General features: G+C 42.6%; 1 protein-coding gene across 1 annotated transcript in view; it reads left to right on the top strand.

Moving 5' to 3' along the window:
- ATP6V1B2 (ATPase H+ transporting V1 subunit B2) overlaps positions 1–15,957 on the top strand; it is a 120,984-nt gene that overhangs the window by 53,454 nt on the left and 51,573 nt on the right. The window contains exons 3-6 of the mRNA XM_085848026.1: positions 4,472–4,527; positions 6,707–6,805; positions 9,751–9,844; positions 13,489–13,566. Of these exons, the coding sequence (XP_085704152.1) occupies positions 4,472–4,527; positions 6,707–6,805; positions 9,751–9,844; positions 13,489–13,566 (327 nt within the window). The remainder of the gene's footprint in view (positions 1–4,471; positions 4,528–6,706; positions 6,806–9,750; positions 9,845–13,488; positions 13,567–15,957) is intronic.

Below are 15,957 nucleotides of genomic sequence, written 5' to 3'. Positions count from 1 at the left end.
TTGAGAAAGGTTCGCCCCATAAAGAGAAGGAGAGGAAGCCTCGTCTTGTCTGGTCCGTTCCCATGCTGGCTGTGCACGTCTGCCTCGACTGGTGTGGCCTGATCAAGGAAGCTGTTTCGGGCTCGATCACCGGTCGGCTTGTCATCTCTCGCTCGTCCGCCTTCGTGCTGGCTGGCGTCCGACGCTCTTTCGCTGGTCCCTGGAGCTTGGTGCTGTGTTGTTGGTGGTGGGTTCGAGTCCCGCCACCGGACAAACTCGACCAGACCGCACGAGGTGGACAGGTGCAAAAATAGGCCCCTGCCCTCAGCTTGCCTTTCCCTCCTGAGCTGAAGGTCCGAAATAAAGGCCGTGGCCACCATTTCTTTGGGTGTGTGTGTGTGGTGCCAGTCTTTCAAGTAGAAACTGTCTAAGTGCCCTGTGTTCGTTGTACATTACATTTCTTTATTTGGATAACTCTGCTCTGTGTCTCACTCCCCGATTATTGTTTATAAATAAACCCCCGTGTTAAATGTTCCAGTTTGTTGTTTGTGTTTTCTTTCATTGGCCTAGCATGGTGCGTATTGAGAAGTTGTAAGGCCGTTCATGCCATAAATTGTTCAATTGGAGCGACGGATCTTGGTAATCCCCGCTCGGTTTACATCCGGATCGGGCTTGGTAAACGGTCCGTTCCGCCCGAGGTCCGTCGAGGGTGTGGTTTTCCCCGGTAGTTGGACGACGTGGGTACTTAGGTATATTGAAATTAGGCAATTAACCCTACCCCATGCCGTCAAAATATTGGCGACCACGGTCCGCTAAGGGACCCATGACCTTTCGCACTTATCCGAGTCACGACCTAAATTCCGGGTGTTCGGTGGGAGACGACTCCACTGCTCCACCTAGTGGTCGTTTATCGCCACCGAACCCCGGGCCACAACAATATATATATATATATATATATATATATATATATATATATATATATATATATATATATATATATATATATATATATATATATATATATATATATATATTTTTTCTTTTTTTTTTTAAGAAGGTGGTGGCGCTTCCAACCAAAAGTAAAAAAATCTAGATCGACTCTGATTGATATATATATATATATATATATATATATATATATATATATATATATATATATATATATATATATATATATATGTATATATATATATATATATATATATATGTATATATATATATATATATATATATATGTATATATATATATATATATATGTGCAGTACTTTTCATTGGTGTTTCTTGAATGGTTTTTTTTTTTTTTTTTTTTTTTTTAAATGTCGATTGATTTGGTGTAATAGGAAAATAAACATTTAAGCTTATTTGTGACCTGAAAACTTTCGCATTTTTCAGAAGCTTATTGCACAAATCTCTTAAATGTGAAATCTGAATTAACTATTTGTCTATTTTTAAAAAGAGGAGTTCATGTTGGTCCCCATAACATTAAAAAAAACATTCCATTCAAATTCTATTTAAACAAAATTAAATGTTCAAATTGTTACAATTCTCTTTAAGCTACAACAAAATATTACTGTGAATGTATTATGAGTTATTTTGGGAGAAATTGATTTTGGTTTTGATTTTATAAAATTGATCATATGCAGTGTTGGTGTTGTCTGAACTTTGTTTGAGCAGAAAGTTGCGTGCAGGTGACGAGTTGCTTTACTGCTTTGGGGAATAATGGGCAACGTTAGCTATACAAGCCTTTCACGCCCCAGTGAATCATCCGCTGTCCCCTTTTACACACACTGTGCTTATTAGTGACCACCAAAGTGCAGGTGTGTGCCGGAATTCTGTGCCAGGCCTCTCGCCTGGCCGGCCCTAATTAGTTGAATAGTGCCTGCTCCCCACTATGCTTCAGTACGGCATGTCAGGCCTCCTATGCTCTAATTTGCCACTGGCTTTGATTGCCAAAGGGCGATTGACACGTTGCACAATAAGCTGAGAGTAGGCTGTGGTCGCTCCCAAAGACATAATGCCTGCTCTCCACCCCGTACCCCTCCCTCTGTTCTGTCCTACATGCAGCTGTGCTAAGGCCCATTGATTAGCGACAATTAATTGTTCCAATACGGGAAAAGTGTGCATAATACCACGGGGTTCTGTGTTCGACATTCTGTCATTGCTTTGCAGTCGTCGAACAAAAAAGCCCACCCATCCATACCACCACACCTGCCCATTTAGCCACGAGTGGGAAACTTTTAATTCCCAAAGGAAGTTAATGTAGCATTTGCATCTTAAGGCCTGTTGAAGCACACAACGATGAGAAGTTGGAGTTGTTCAAAATTGGGTGCTTTCCGTATGATAGTTGCGACTATTTGGTATTTTATATTATAGTTCAAAAACTTTATTTACACCAAGTGTAGGAATTATCGGTTTTATTTATTTGTTTTGTAAACATTCATTGCTTACTGATTAACTAGCCATCACAAGTGCTATTCCTGAAGCAGGCATGCTTCCAAGATGTTTGTAACTGATATGGATCTGTATTGGCCTTTTGCATCGAAAAACAAACTCCTTATTTTGTTGACCAGGGAAAGAAAACCATGAACTTGCAATTCTACACATTCCATATCGGTTTAAATATGGGGAATTCCATGTTGCAGAGTGCCCGGCAAATTTTGTTTTGCTTTCATTATGAGAATTTTGACCATCTAAGATGCTAGACCATGTATTGTCAGCCTTGGGCCTTTTTAATTTAATATATATATATTTTTATTTTGCCATGTGGTTAATTCATTCTCATCCCATGACGAGTATTGTGTCCACTTGTTCTGCAGTGATTGCAATCTCTGTGTGCTGATTTCAGACATGATGTTTTGCACGAACAAAACCACTCTTGAATGGGTCTGTGTTGTGCAAGATGGATGATTTGTAGATTATCACCTTGATCTTTAGTTTGTGTTCCCTGGCTGCTCAAATCCATCCCTCTGTCTTTTGGAATTATCGGATGGCTATTGATGGGAACCATTTGTGCGAGTTGCTCATATTTCTAACATTATAATGGTTGAGAATCTTTCTCTTTTTCTCGTTTTTCATATATATATATATTATTTATATATATATATATATATATATATATATATATATATATATATATATATATATATATATATATATATATGTTTGAGGGCATTTTGAACCACATTGGAATTTTTTTTTTGCATTTCTTTGCTTTTAAAGCTAGCATCGCTTTATTCTGACATCTTGGTACTGTTACTCGACGCTCTTTTGCAGAATTTTCATTCGAGCTACTTCTAGACTGTTTGTTTTTTTTTTGCAAATGTAATTGCCCATTGGTTGAAGGTTCAGCAGTAGGTCTTCTACCCCAGGAGGATATCCTCCGTGCTTGGGGTCTACGGCACACATTGAAAATGGTGCCGAGCTGGCCTTTCTGTAGCCTGGTGGCATTCGAGCTCGACACTGACCTCATTATCTTTGCAGCATCTTGTGCTGTTGTCAGGGCTTGTTTGCTAATTGATTTGATAATTTGCCGCGCTTGCGGGTACCGGGAGGAAGAGATTGACGTCGGGGTCGCAAGGCCATGCTAGGCGATCAGCGAAGGATGTCCATTGACGAGTGTAAGCTGTTTTTGGTGCTGAAGAACTCGAAGTCCGAAGTGAAGAGAGCATTTGTGAAGGTAAAACAATAGGCGGGGCGAGCTTTTGTCTCGGAACAGTCTGAATGTGTGGTCCAGGCCCACACATGGGTAGAAAATCCGACAAAGAGCTGTTTGGTTTCTAGCTAATTATGGGCCAGATGGATGGGGTTTTCAGACTGGGAGGATGTTTACTTACTATGTGCTTCTGCACCTTTCACTGGGTTTTGTCATTCAGATCATTGTGGGTTTTCTGAATTGGTATATAGGTAGGGATGAACTAAATGGACTGCATAGTGCTGCAGGGGAAAATAATTTAATAAAAAAGCCATAATTTGCACCATTTTAATACCCCCTTAACAATGTAGTTGAACTAAATGCAGGCTTTATGAATTGCTCTGTCAAGCAAGGGTGAGGTTTTTCAATGTTCTTGAGCAATTTTTTTTTTATTTTTTTTTAATTCCCCCTCCCCCACCCCCCTCCCACCCCCAATTCAATTGTACTTTTTTTTCTTCTTCTTTTTTAATGTACCATGCACTTTTCATTCATCCATTTTGTTTTTGTTACTTTGCTCATTAGCCTCGCGCCAGTTCTCGAAGGGACTTGAGAGCTATTGTAATAGCTCTGTGATATCGAGTGAGAGTGTGCAAGTCCGCATGCAAATCTACTGCAGGTCGTGTCAATTAATCATTAATAGAATATTGTCCGTTGAGGCTCTGGTTTGTTAAATGCTCCCTTTTTGTTCATTCCTCGTTATTGTAAGAAGGTTAAAAATCCTCTTGATTTGTGAAAGGTGATTTTGACCTTGAACCAAAATGTTGCTATTTTAATTTGTCGTATGCTCTTGTTTCTTGCAGCATACAGGACAGTTTCTGGTGTGAATGGTCCCCTGGTCATTCTAGATCACGTAAAGGTAAGACTAATTTTCCCCGATTTATGTTTTGCAAATGAAGCATTTGTTACTTTCTTTTATGACCTGCGCAAGTTTTACTTTTTTCCTTTCTCATTGTTAAGTATTTAAGGTTGAAAAAACAAAAAAGGGGATTGTCCAACTCGGGATCAGCATTAGAAATTTGCTTTTAACCCTTTGAACCATCGCGGCCATTTTACCAGCTGCTATTCAAACCTCCATATACCCGAGTGGCTGGTTTACCGGCCACTAATCAAACCTCCATATACCCTTGCTGCTGGTTTACCAGCTGCTATTCAAACCTCCATATACCTGAGAGGCCAGATTTTTCTCCAGGGAGCCCAGGGTGGGGGAGCCAAAAGTCCCAAGTAGCTCAGGGTTCAAATGGTTGAGGAATCTGGGCCTTTATTAGCTTAATGATCGACATCATGCAGCCATTGTGTCAGGAATAATTGTGGTTTCTGCCACCTGATTCCTTTAGTTAGTCATCATAATACTTGGACATTTCATTTCGAGAAGTTCCTTATTTTGGATCGTATTCGTAATCGTAGAAAGATGCAAACTATTTTCGGTTGCTGTTGACCATACCCGTATACCATGAACTTGGACAAGGCCATTTGGCTCTTCATGTCTGCACTTTATCAGTAGTACATTAATTGAGCCTCCCCCTATAAGATAGGAGAAGGCTTTTCGCTGTTGTAGGATTTGTTTCGACAATTGGTGCCCCCAATTTTTAATGGTACCTCAGAGTTTTTGACTCTTATAGGCCATAACCCAGAATCTGAGAGAAGGCTAGAAAATGACTTTTGGTGCACACATCTGGCCACTAAATGAAAGTGGACGTTTCCAGGCGTTTAAGCTGATTATAAGTCTGAAGTTTTACATTTGATATTCTATTTCAAAGGGGGATCAAAAATGGCCTTAAATTTCTGATGAGGCTCGAAGATTCACAGCAATCAGAGCCATTTTACACGTTATCGATCCGGAATGTACACAGTGTGGTGCTGTTGGGTGGGGAAGGCAGTTTCCTGTTCACCAGTGGGGGTCGAAAAGGGCTCGGGGGAGGGGCAGGGTCCCAAGGGTCACACCAGTCACAAGGCTAACTTGTGAGCCGCACATCCTAAACCGACACGTGTGGTATCATTGGAAAGTAGAAGTGATGTCATGTTCAGTGGTACGAATGGCGAGACCATTGCGGCTCGGGGAGGGGGTTCTCGCCGACTCTTCTCTGGCCATTCCGCTGACTCTTCTTGCACAGATTCTCATGCCTCTTGCATCGGTAGAGCCGTGCACACCTCATTTCCCCCCTCCCCCCACATTGTCCCCCTCCCCACATGTCAATGTGGAATATTGTGGACCATGTGCTGTCCATCTTTGCCTCTCTGAAGATCTCTCTGCCTGTATCTCTTCTCTCACTCGCTCTTTCTCCCCCTCTTTCTCATCTATTATTCCTCGTAGTACATGTTCATTTAAGATTTTAGCCCATAAAATTTTCTTTTGTTGAGGTTGTTGTAAACGACGCTGATGAACAATTAAGAGAAATCAAACTTTTATTCTCTTTTCTTCAGATTGAATTTTCTCCAAACTTACGACAGATATAACACAAAAATATGTTAAAACTCCATTTACCTGAAATATATCACTTGGTTACCTACCATATGTGATCATTTGATCAATTATGTGAAACCCCCACGACTACCCCCAATGACCTACATTGACACACACACACACGCACACACGCACACACACACACACACACACACACACACACACACACACACACACACACACACACACACACACACACACACACACACACACACACACACACACACACACACACACACACACACACACACTTCCTGCAACATTGCACATGCATATACAGTAACACGTCACCAACAGACTTTAATACAATGCACAGTATACACGCTACACCACCATGCAGAATATGCAACACAACAGGCACAGAACCGCAATTGATTTGTAATGGAATCGGGATAACAGCTAAGAATCGGAGTCAATTCTCACATGTAAATAACTGCCCAAGCCTCCTGTATAAGTATATTTTGTGTTACCTTGAACTTCTTGGTTTGTTCTTGTGCCATTTTGTTGTACATCTAATACCTGGCGGTCTCTTTTTGTTTTTTTTTAATTTGTTTTTTATTCTTTATTTTTGTAGTTCCCAAAATATGCTGAGATTGTAAACCTCGTTCTGCCAGATGCTACCTCACGCAGTGGCCAGGTGTTGGAGGTGTGCGGTTCCAAGGCTGTGGTCCAGGTAAATGGAAATGGGGAATGATTTTGGATGTTGTTTGGGGAAACTTTCTCTCACGAAGTGTTCTACCACCTTGAAATGGGAGGAGAAAGGTGAAGAAAATAGTGACAAAACCCCTGATTGATTCAGAGATTATTATTGGAAAGATTGCCACAATGGGAAATGAGCACATAATTATAATAAATGACTGCTATTATTTTGTCAATCCATCCACATTAAAACCATTTGTCTGATATTGGAAAACTAATTTGGACTTGCCTTGTTTTCCTAGTTTCTCGGTGCATTTACATATAGTGGAAGTACTCTCAGCCTGTGCTTGTCAGAAACTGTAATGGTGTCTCCCAGTGTTTCTTTTTCACTCAGAACACCCATTGTCCACATGTACACTTAGCAGAGACCAAGGCCCAGAGGTTTATCACATCAAAATTTGGCAATTCTGTGTGTATATATATATTATGGATGGGGGGTTTGGGATTCAACACAAGGTCTCTTGTGGGCTATGGGTTAGGGTGGGTTTACAGAGATCAACATCAGAAGTGGATATTCCACCATAAAGTTCCTGACTTTAAAGGGGAACCCAAACATAGAGAAGACCCTAAGAGTCTTGGTAAGACATCACCCTAGGTCAAAAATTTCAACGGATTCGTGATCAGCGTGAAAAATGGCCATAAAAAAAACACTCCTTTCAACGGGACAACAGAGAAAAAGTCGAATTGTGCCCAACCCTAATATTACATGCCCTAGTGAGCCATAATTATCAAATTTTACCTGAAAAGTGGGTAAATTTGGTGGCCATTTTGAATTTTTGCATTTTACCAACCTCAGACATCATCCTATGCCAAAAAGTTAAACGGATTCGTGATCAGCGTGAAATTTGGCCATAAAAAACACTCCTTTCAAAAAAAGTATGGTTGTATGCCTAACCCTACTATGATGTCAGAGTTGGCATGAAAACATTCTTTCTGGGGAGTTCCCTCTTGCCTGCTCGCAGTGGAGATGATTCGACACATGGGTGGAGCATAAATATGCAAGAGGCGAGATGTGTGTGGAACATAATATACATTTTACATTTAAACTTGGTTCCATCACAATGGTAAACAAAAGAACAAAAGACTGCTTGACTAAAATGGACATGAAATGAGAGATCAACACAAAATATTACAGTGAATTCAATAATTTTATGAACAGCTTACCCACAGTGACAAAGGGGTTGGGGTTGAAGTGTTGCATCAAACAGCCAGAGACATCACAAACTGTGAAATTGAATATGTTTTACATAACATGAAATGAGGAAAGGCACCAGGGCTGGATAACATATTAATCGATAATCATGGAAGGAGAAGACACCATTACAGTACAGCTTGCTAAACTATATACAGCTTGCTTAAGACAAGGGAAAGTTCTCAAATCATGGAAAGAAGTCAACATGATTATCATTATCCTCTTTAAAAAGGGAGACAAACGAGATCTTAAAAACTATTGTCCAATCAGCCCACATTCAAATATGTATAAACTTTTCACAATGGTCCTGACCAATTGAATGGAAGGCATTTTCGATAGCAACCAACCAAGAGGTCAAGCACACTTCAGAAGTGGATATTCCACCATAAACTACGTTCATACATATCATCAATCGACTGAAGGAAAATGTCAGGAAGATAACAAACCTCTCTGCATGGTATTTGTAGACAATGAGAAGGTATTTGACTGTGGAAACGGTCAGTGCTGGATGCATTACATCAACAAGTAGTGGAAAGGAAATATATTGAATTACTGAAAGATATTTACACAGATTCTACAACTAAAGTGATGCTGCACAAAGGAAGTGTAAAAATCAATATCAAATGAGGAGGACAAGGTGACACGATCTTGCCCAAATCATTTACTGCCTGTCTGGAGTATTTATTTCAAACACTTTAGTGTGTACATCAGGGTGTCAACATTAATGGAGAAAAGTTTAACCATATAAGATTTGCAGACAACATTGTCATAGAATAAAGTTTAGGGAGAATTGAAACCATGCTCGGGGAACTTGCTGAAGCTGGCATGAAGTATGAGCTGAAGATGAACATGTCAAAAACCAAAGTAGTAATGAACCTGCTTGTACCTACCTCATGGAGAAATCATAATAAATGGAAACAAAATTGAAAAAATACGAGAACACGTATACCTAGGGCAAAGCTTTAGTCTCAAGGAAAATAATCAAGAACAAGAAAGAGAGAAATCAAACTTGGATGTAGACGATATGGAAAACTCAGTAACATGATGAGAGGTAGCTTACCAATATGCCTGAAAACGAAAGTTTTAAATCGGTGTATTATTCCAACTATTCGGGTCAGGGTCAGGTCATTTGTATGAAACCAATCATCCCATCCCTTCACTCACACGAGGGTGGTGAGACGACTTGCAATTTTCGCCTGCACAGAATTGCAATGGTACTTTCATCTTGCAAGTAACTTTGAGGTGTCTAGTCCAGGTTTAATTGTCCTGACTATAATCTGTCAGATGGATGCTTCACATACAGTGAGTTTCATAAAATAAAAGTGCCATCCTTTGGAAGCCTGTTAAGCTGGTGACCCGTCTGCTAGCTTTTGTCGAATGTTGAAGATTTAGAACGATTCAGATCCCACTGTGTGATTTAGAAAGTGTAGGCAAGTTTTTGCCAGCACCCCCTCAACAAATTCTAAACTCCTGTCCTAAACATATCCAGTCGAATGTCAGGCCTGTCCAGCCCTATCGTGAAAGACTTGGGCCAAACTACCCCATTGACCATCCTCGCAAAGAATATGGGATTAACTTGCTATTGTTCTGTCGTCACCTTGAAAGTAAAATGAAGCTGGGTCATTAATGAACTTCAGGAAGGAGGTAATGGTATCATGATGACACCAGACAAGTGTGGCACTTTTTTCATCCTTTGATCTATCACTAAAACCTTCGTTTGTTTTTAGGTTTTTGAAGGGACCTCAGGTATTGATGCAAAAAAATCGACCTGTGAATTCACCGGAGACATTTTGCGAACTCCAGTCTCTGAGGATATGCTTGGTGAGCAAAGTTTTTATTTATTTATTTATTTATTTACTTTGCTTCCTTTTAATCAACCTCAGGTCAGGAATGGGAGCATGTGCTGGGGCAGTGCGTCCACTTTCTGCTGGTACACCAGGGCCTCTATGTGGGCATCCCCCAGGCAGATACCTGGCCCATCCCCATCTCCTTGAGATGCTAATCAACTTGCTGCAACCATGAGGCATGTTGTCAGTCCATTGGCCTCCTCCTCTCATGAGGCTCCCTCGCTGAGAGAATCTGGTGAGCAGGATGAGAGAATCTGGTGAGTAGGATCAGCGTCAGGAAAACGATCCACATGTCTATACAGCCGAAGCTGATGCTCACGGACTATGCAGGTAACAAATTGAGACTCTCTCAGCAACCGCTCGTTTGACACAAAGTCCGACCAGCGATAGCCAGTAATTCTCCAAAGAGACCTGGTACCAAAGTAATTAAGTCTCCGTCTCAGATCCCTGGCCAAAGTCTAAGTCTCACATCCTGACCTGACCTGGACTGAAGACTCGGCCCTGGCACCAAGGACCTGAAGACTCAGACTTCTGTCGTCCTACACAAGTACCGACAGTGCCACACCCCATGATCTAGTGAATCCATGACTCCCCAGGCCCGACCCAGATGTCTATTGACCTCTGGCTCACAGCCAGCAGAGACATGAATATCACTGCCAAGGAAAGTGAATCTCTCCGTGACCTCAACATCCTCGCCACAAAATGGTACTGATAAGATAGCTGCATCCAAGATGTCATTGAAAGCCTGGATCTTAGTTTTGACGCAGGAAACCCGTAATCACAGCTGCTCCGACAACCCATTGAGCAACTCGAGGACCCCAAAAGGATATCCAGAGTCTCCACAAAGATGACTGCATCATCTGTGAAATCAAGGTCAGAGATCTTGACATTCTCAAACGATGCACCACAGCTTGATCACTCAGACATCCTCCCCAGAATCCAGTCCATTCAGGTGCTGAAAAGTGTGGGGGCCAGTACACACCCCTGATGAACTCCAGTAACAACTGGAAATATGTCTGAGATGGTATCACCACATCTCACAGCACTCTCAGTACCAGAGTATAGTTCAGACATCAGATTGATCAGTTTTCGTGGCACCCCACAAAGACCAAGAATCTTCCAGAGGGCATCCCAATTCACTGAATCAAACGCTTTACAGAGATCAACATAGGCTGCAAGCAGCTCCTGTTGAAAATCTCGTCCGCATTCGGTGAGGACCCGAATTGCAAGTATACGGTCAATCGTTGACCTTGGTTGAAAGCCTGACTGCTCTGGACTCTGGTGCTCAAGCAAATGGTGGCGATTCCTATTATGAATTATCTGAGGAAAGATATTGCCCGGCACTGAGAGCAGCGTCACCCCTCGGTAGTTGTTGCAGTCCTGGCGATCACCCTTTCCTTTCCAGAGAGGGACAACAACACCCATCTTCGAGTCAGTTGGGATGATGCCTGTATTCTAGGCAGAGCACAGAACTGCATGCAGCGACATGAGTACAGTATTTCAAACAGCCTTGAGAAGTTCAGCATGGATGCCACAGATCCCAGAAGCTTTATCCCATTTCATCCGGTTCACCACGGTCTGTTTCCACAAATGAGGGTGGATCATAGTTTATTTGAGGGTCAGAAATAGGGACAGTAACACGCCTGACATCCAACTCGACAGCTGCCCGATCAACCTGGTACAGCCAATGTAACTCAATGTAACCGGGCCAGCGGGCCTTCACTTCGGACTCCTCTGTCAAGAGCCTAACACCCTCTGCTCTAACTGCAGTACACCAATGGAAGGGCTTGGAGGAACGCAATGCGCGAATTCCCCTGTAAGCAGGACGAGAATAATTTGATCACAGGTGATGCTCCACCCCCTCACAGATTCCACACACACAGGCCTCCTTGTGCACCTTTAGCGCACATGCAGTTTTATTTCTCACCTCCCTGAACAGCTCAGCTCTGCCATTCAGCCTGGCCCTGTGACTCCGGTCAATGGTATCCAGTGTCCCTTGAGAGACAAAATTCTTCTTCACCCTACGGTGAGTTCCAAGACATCCACCAGCAACATCAAGGACGGTGGTCTTGAAGGCACTCCACAACTCTTCAGGATTCCACAAAGCACCCAGATCCCCAAAATCCCCTCTCATCTTTGAGCTTGCCATCATCCAGCCTTGGCTTGCATTGAACTATTCTCTGAGATTTGAAGCTGAAATTTCAGAGTTGCTACAAGAAGCTGGTGGTCAGTATTGACAAACTGAGCACTCCGCTAGACCCTGCAGTTCTGGATCATCCTCCAGCGACCATCAACGAGCACCTGGTCAATCTTCTTTGCCACACCACCAGCGTTGGAATACCAAGTCCACCGATGAGCCTGTGTGCGCTAAAACCATGAACCAGCCACCCTAAGTCCATGACTTTCGTGCAAAGTCAAGGAACTTTGTGCTATTCTTCACATTTCCAGACCCATGGGGACCAACACATGTCTCATAACCATCCCTGTCAGTTCCAATTGATGCAATGAAATCTCCCAAGATGAGAAGATTATCTCGCCTGAGGCACTGATCAATCACAGACTTGAGCGTGGCATAGAATGCGTCCTTCACAGTGAGATCACTCGCCTCAGTCGGAGCATATACAGAGATCAGGGAAATGACACCCAAGGACGACGAACACTTCGTCTCATGATATGCTCATTGACCGGTGTTACCTCAATTATCATTGGAGTCAGCTTATTGGACACAGCTGCAGCAACTCCTTCGGCATGGTAACCATCAGAGCGACCAGAACAATAGTAGGTGTAACCTCCCACCACGATCTCTCCGCATTCCGGTGTCCGAACCTCAGAGAGTGCTGCAATATCGATGTCCAAACGCTTGATCTCAGAAGACAGGTGATCATCTTCTTTTCGGGGTAGGACATTCCAGGCACCCACCCGAAGGGACCGCCTCAGGTTACCCCAAGGAGACTACTGTCTGGTGGTCGACACCTCAGCACCACCCCGACACACACTACTGCAATCTGGCCTGGGAGGTTACCCCGTGCTATCAAAGTGTGTGCACGGCAAAAACCTCTTTCGCACTCGCACTTCAAATGAGACTCTCACAGCATGCATGCCAGGATGGGATGGGAAGCATTGGGAGAACCTCTAAATCATGTGCACAGCAAAAGCCTCCCTCGCACTTCCTGAGTAATTTGTGGTGACACAGACCGAAGAGCAGGTGCAATACAACAAAGCCGCTAATTGCTCAGGAGGTTCTCGTGATATGTGTAAACTAGCAAATGGCAGCCAGTTACTCACCGGCCGCTCGGGTATATGGTGGTTTGAATAGTGGCTGGTTTACTGGCTGCTAGGGTTCAAAGGGTTAATTCCTCCTCGTCTTTTGTCCCTCATGATGGCCTGTAGTCGAAACGTCTTTCCAACTTGGTTGTTGGTGTTTTGATTTTATTTTCTCAATCGATCTTTATTTTCTTGCTTCTCATTTTAAAAGGGTCATGTTTACCCAGAGGATGTGGAATAAGTGAGAAAAAAAAAGTTTCATGTCGACAAAGAGTGACTTTAAAATGTATTGCATGAACATTTGAAATTATGAGTTTGTTGGTTGCATCAACTGAATTTGTCATTTGTTTGTAGGACGCATGTTTAATGGCTCTGGAAAGCCCATTGATAAAGGCCCACCGATTCTAGCTGAAGATTACCTGGATATCATGGGTAAGTGCAAATTTTTTTTTTCAGAAACAAAAATAGGGATGGGTGGAGGGGGATTTTAAAAGTAAAATGTAATTTTGCATAAAGGAGGAGTACCTTATCTCTCTCTTGTTTTTATGTGGGTGATTCAAGGACATGTCTTTTGCTTTAAAGGGGAACCCAAATGCTTAGCTACCTCAACGCTGATCTATCCCTTGATGCTCCACAAAATAGATGTCTTTTGTCCCGATTTGCGATTTATACAGTACGTAATTTTGCGATTAAAAGTCCATATCCTTCTTCCTTCTTCTTTCTCCTTCTTTCTCCTTCTTCCTCTTTCTCCTTCTCTTTCTTCCTCTTTCTCCTTCTCTTTCTTCCTCTTTCTCTTTCTCTTTCTTTCTCTTTCTTCCTCTTTCTCCTTCTCCTTCTTCCTCTTTCTCCTTCCTTCTCCTTCTTCTTCCTCCTATTTCTTCTTCCTCCTCTTTCTCCTTCCTCCTCCTCTTTCTCCTTTCTCCTTTCTCCTTCCTCTTTCTCCTTCCTCCTCCTCCTCTTTCTCCTTCCTCCTCCTCCTCTTTCTCCTTCCTCCTCTTCTTTCTCCTTCCTCCTCTTCTTTCTCCTTCCTCCTCTTCTTTCTCCTTCCTCCTCTTCTTTCTCCTTCCTCCTCTTCTTTCTCTTTCCTCCTCTTCTTTCTTCTTCTCTTTCCTCTTCTTCTTCTCCTTCTTCTTCCTCCTTCTTCTTTCTCCTTCTTTATGCTTAGCCGTGACATCGCACCCAGAATTCCATCACCACATTTGTACTGTCTACGCCCTACGGCAGGGGTCGGGAACGTTTTTGACTCAGAGAGCCATTAAAGCAAAATATTTGGAAATCTATTTCAGTGAGAGCCATATAATATATTTTAAGACTGAATTCAACTAAATGTGAGTATAATAAGCCTCTGAATTTATTCTTTTAAATAATGTTGTTATAATACTCACCATTAATGGGACTTCTGGTGCTGCATGGATTTGCTGATGGCTTTGTAGTCTGGTTGGTACTTGGTGAGGTTAAGCTTCATGCAAGCATTGAGGCTTTCATCCATTAGACGTGATCGTAGGTTGGACTTGATGTTTTTAAGATGTGAGAATGACTGCTCACATGCATACGTAGATCCAAACAAGGTCAATACAGCAATACTCACACGCTGCAGTGTGAGGTATGTGACAGGAAGCGCGTTCCAAGTTTTGATAATCAGCTCGTCTTCGGGTTGAAGTTTTTTCATTTCTGTCCACATGTGCTTGCTCGCCAACTCTGCTTTCTGTCGTGCGATTCTTTCCAAATCTTCATTCAGTGACTTGAACTTATTCACCCACATGTCTGAGGCCTTCAGGTCAGCCACTTCTGCTTCAAAATCTCTGACGGAGACACCAGGAATGTAACTCAGATCAGCTGTGTTCAGTGAACACTCGTTTGGATGGGTGATGAACTTAAAAAGACGAGTGTGCTCACGAAATTCTCCAAAGCGTGCTTTGAATGACTGTAGGAGACTGGATGTGAAGCCAGCTAACTGGTGGAGATCAAAGTTTTGAGTGGGCTCACTTGCTGTGCATGCATCTTTAAATTGTCTCAGTTTTTCAAAATGTAGTAAACGACCTGTTTCAAGATCCATGATAAAGAGCTCCAGCTTGTTTTCAAAAGCAAACACGGCTTGTTGAAGGGATAACACTGTATTTCCAATGCCTTGCATTTTCACGTTGAGCTCGTTCAGATGTTCAGTCATATCCACGAGATAGTAAAACTTGAGGAGCCACTCAGTTTCGGCTAGCTCAGGATGCTCAATCCCTTTCATTTCAAGGAAAGTCCGGATTTCGTTCAGGCAAGCCGCAAAACGGCGAAGCACCTTCACTCTTGACAACCAACGCACATTGCTGTGTAAAAGCAGACCGTGATAGTTATTTCCAACTTCATCCAGCAGTGTTTTAAACTGGCGAGCATTTAAGGCTCGGGCAACAATAAAGTTGATCACACGAATGACCAGCGACATCACTTCGCCAAGCTGCCCATCACACATCTGAGCACAAAGTGCCTCCTGGTGTAGAATGCAATGGAAACTTAGGATGGGTCTATTTTCATGTTCACGGAGAAGCGCCACAAATCCTTTGTTTTTCCCCACCATACACGGAGCACCATCAGTACACACCGAGATAAGTTTATCCATTCGTAGATTTTTTTCTTGAGCGAACTCCATGAAAGACTTGAATAAATACTCACCTCTTGTGGACCCTTTTATTGGCAGAACAGCAAGACTTTCTTCGCGCAGTGTATCACCAGCAGCATATCTTGCAATCACACTGAACTGCGACAAATGGCTTACGTCTGTTGACTCATCCAAAGCCAGGGAAAAGAACGGCGCTGTATTTATGTCCTTCACTTGCG

The sequence above is a fragment of the Eptatretus burgeri genome, chromosome 12 (genome assembly GCF_056783735.1).
Source record: "Eptatretus burgeri isolate ZD-2024b chromosome 12, Ebu_testis_v1, whole genome shotgun sequence".
Classification (NCBI taxonomy): domain Eukaryota; kingdom Metazoa; phylum Chordata; class Myxini; order Myxiniformes; family Myxinidae; genus Eptatretus; species Eptatretus burgeri.
Note: the sequence above shows the minus strand (reverse complement) of the source record. Positions and strands in the feature narration are given on the sequence as shown.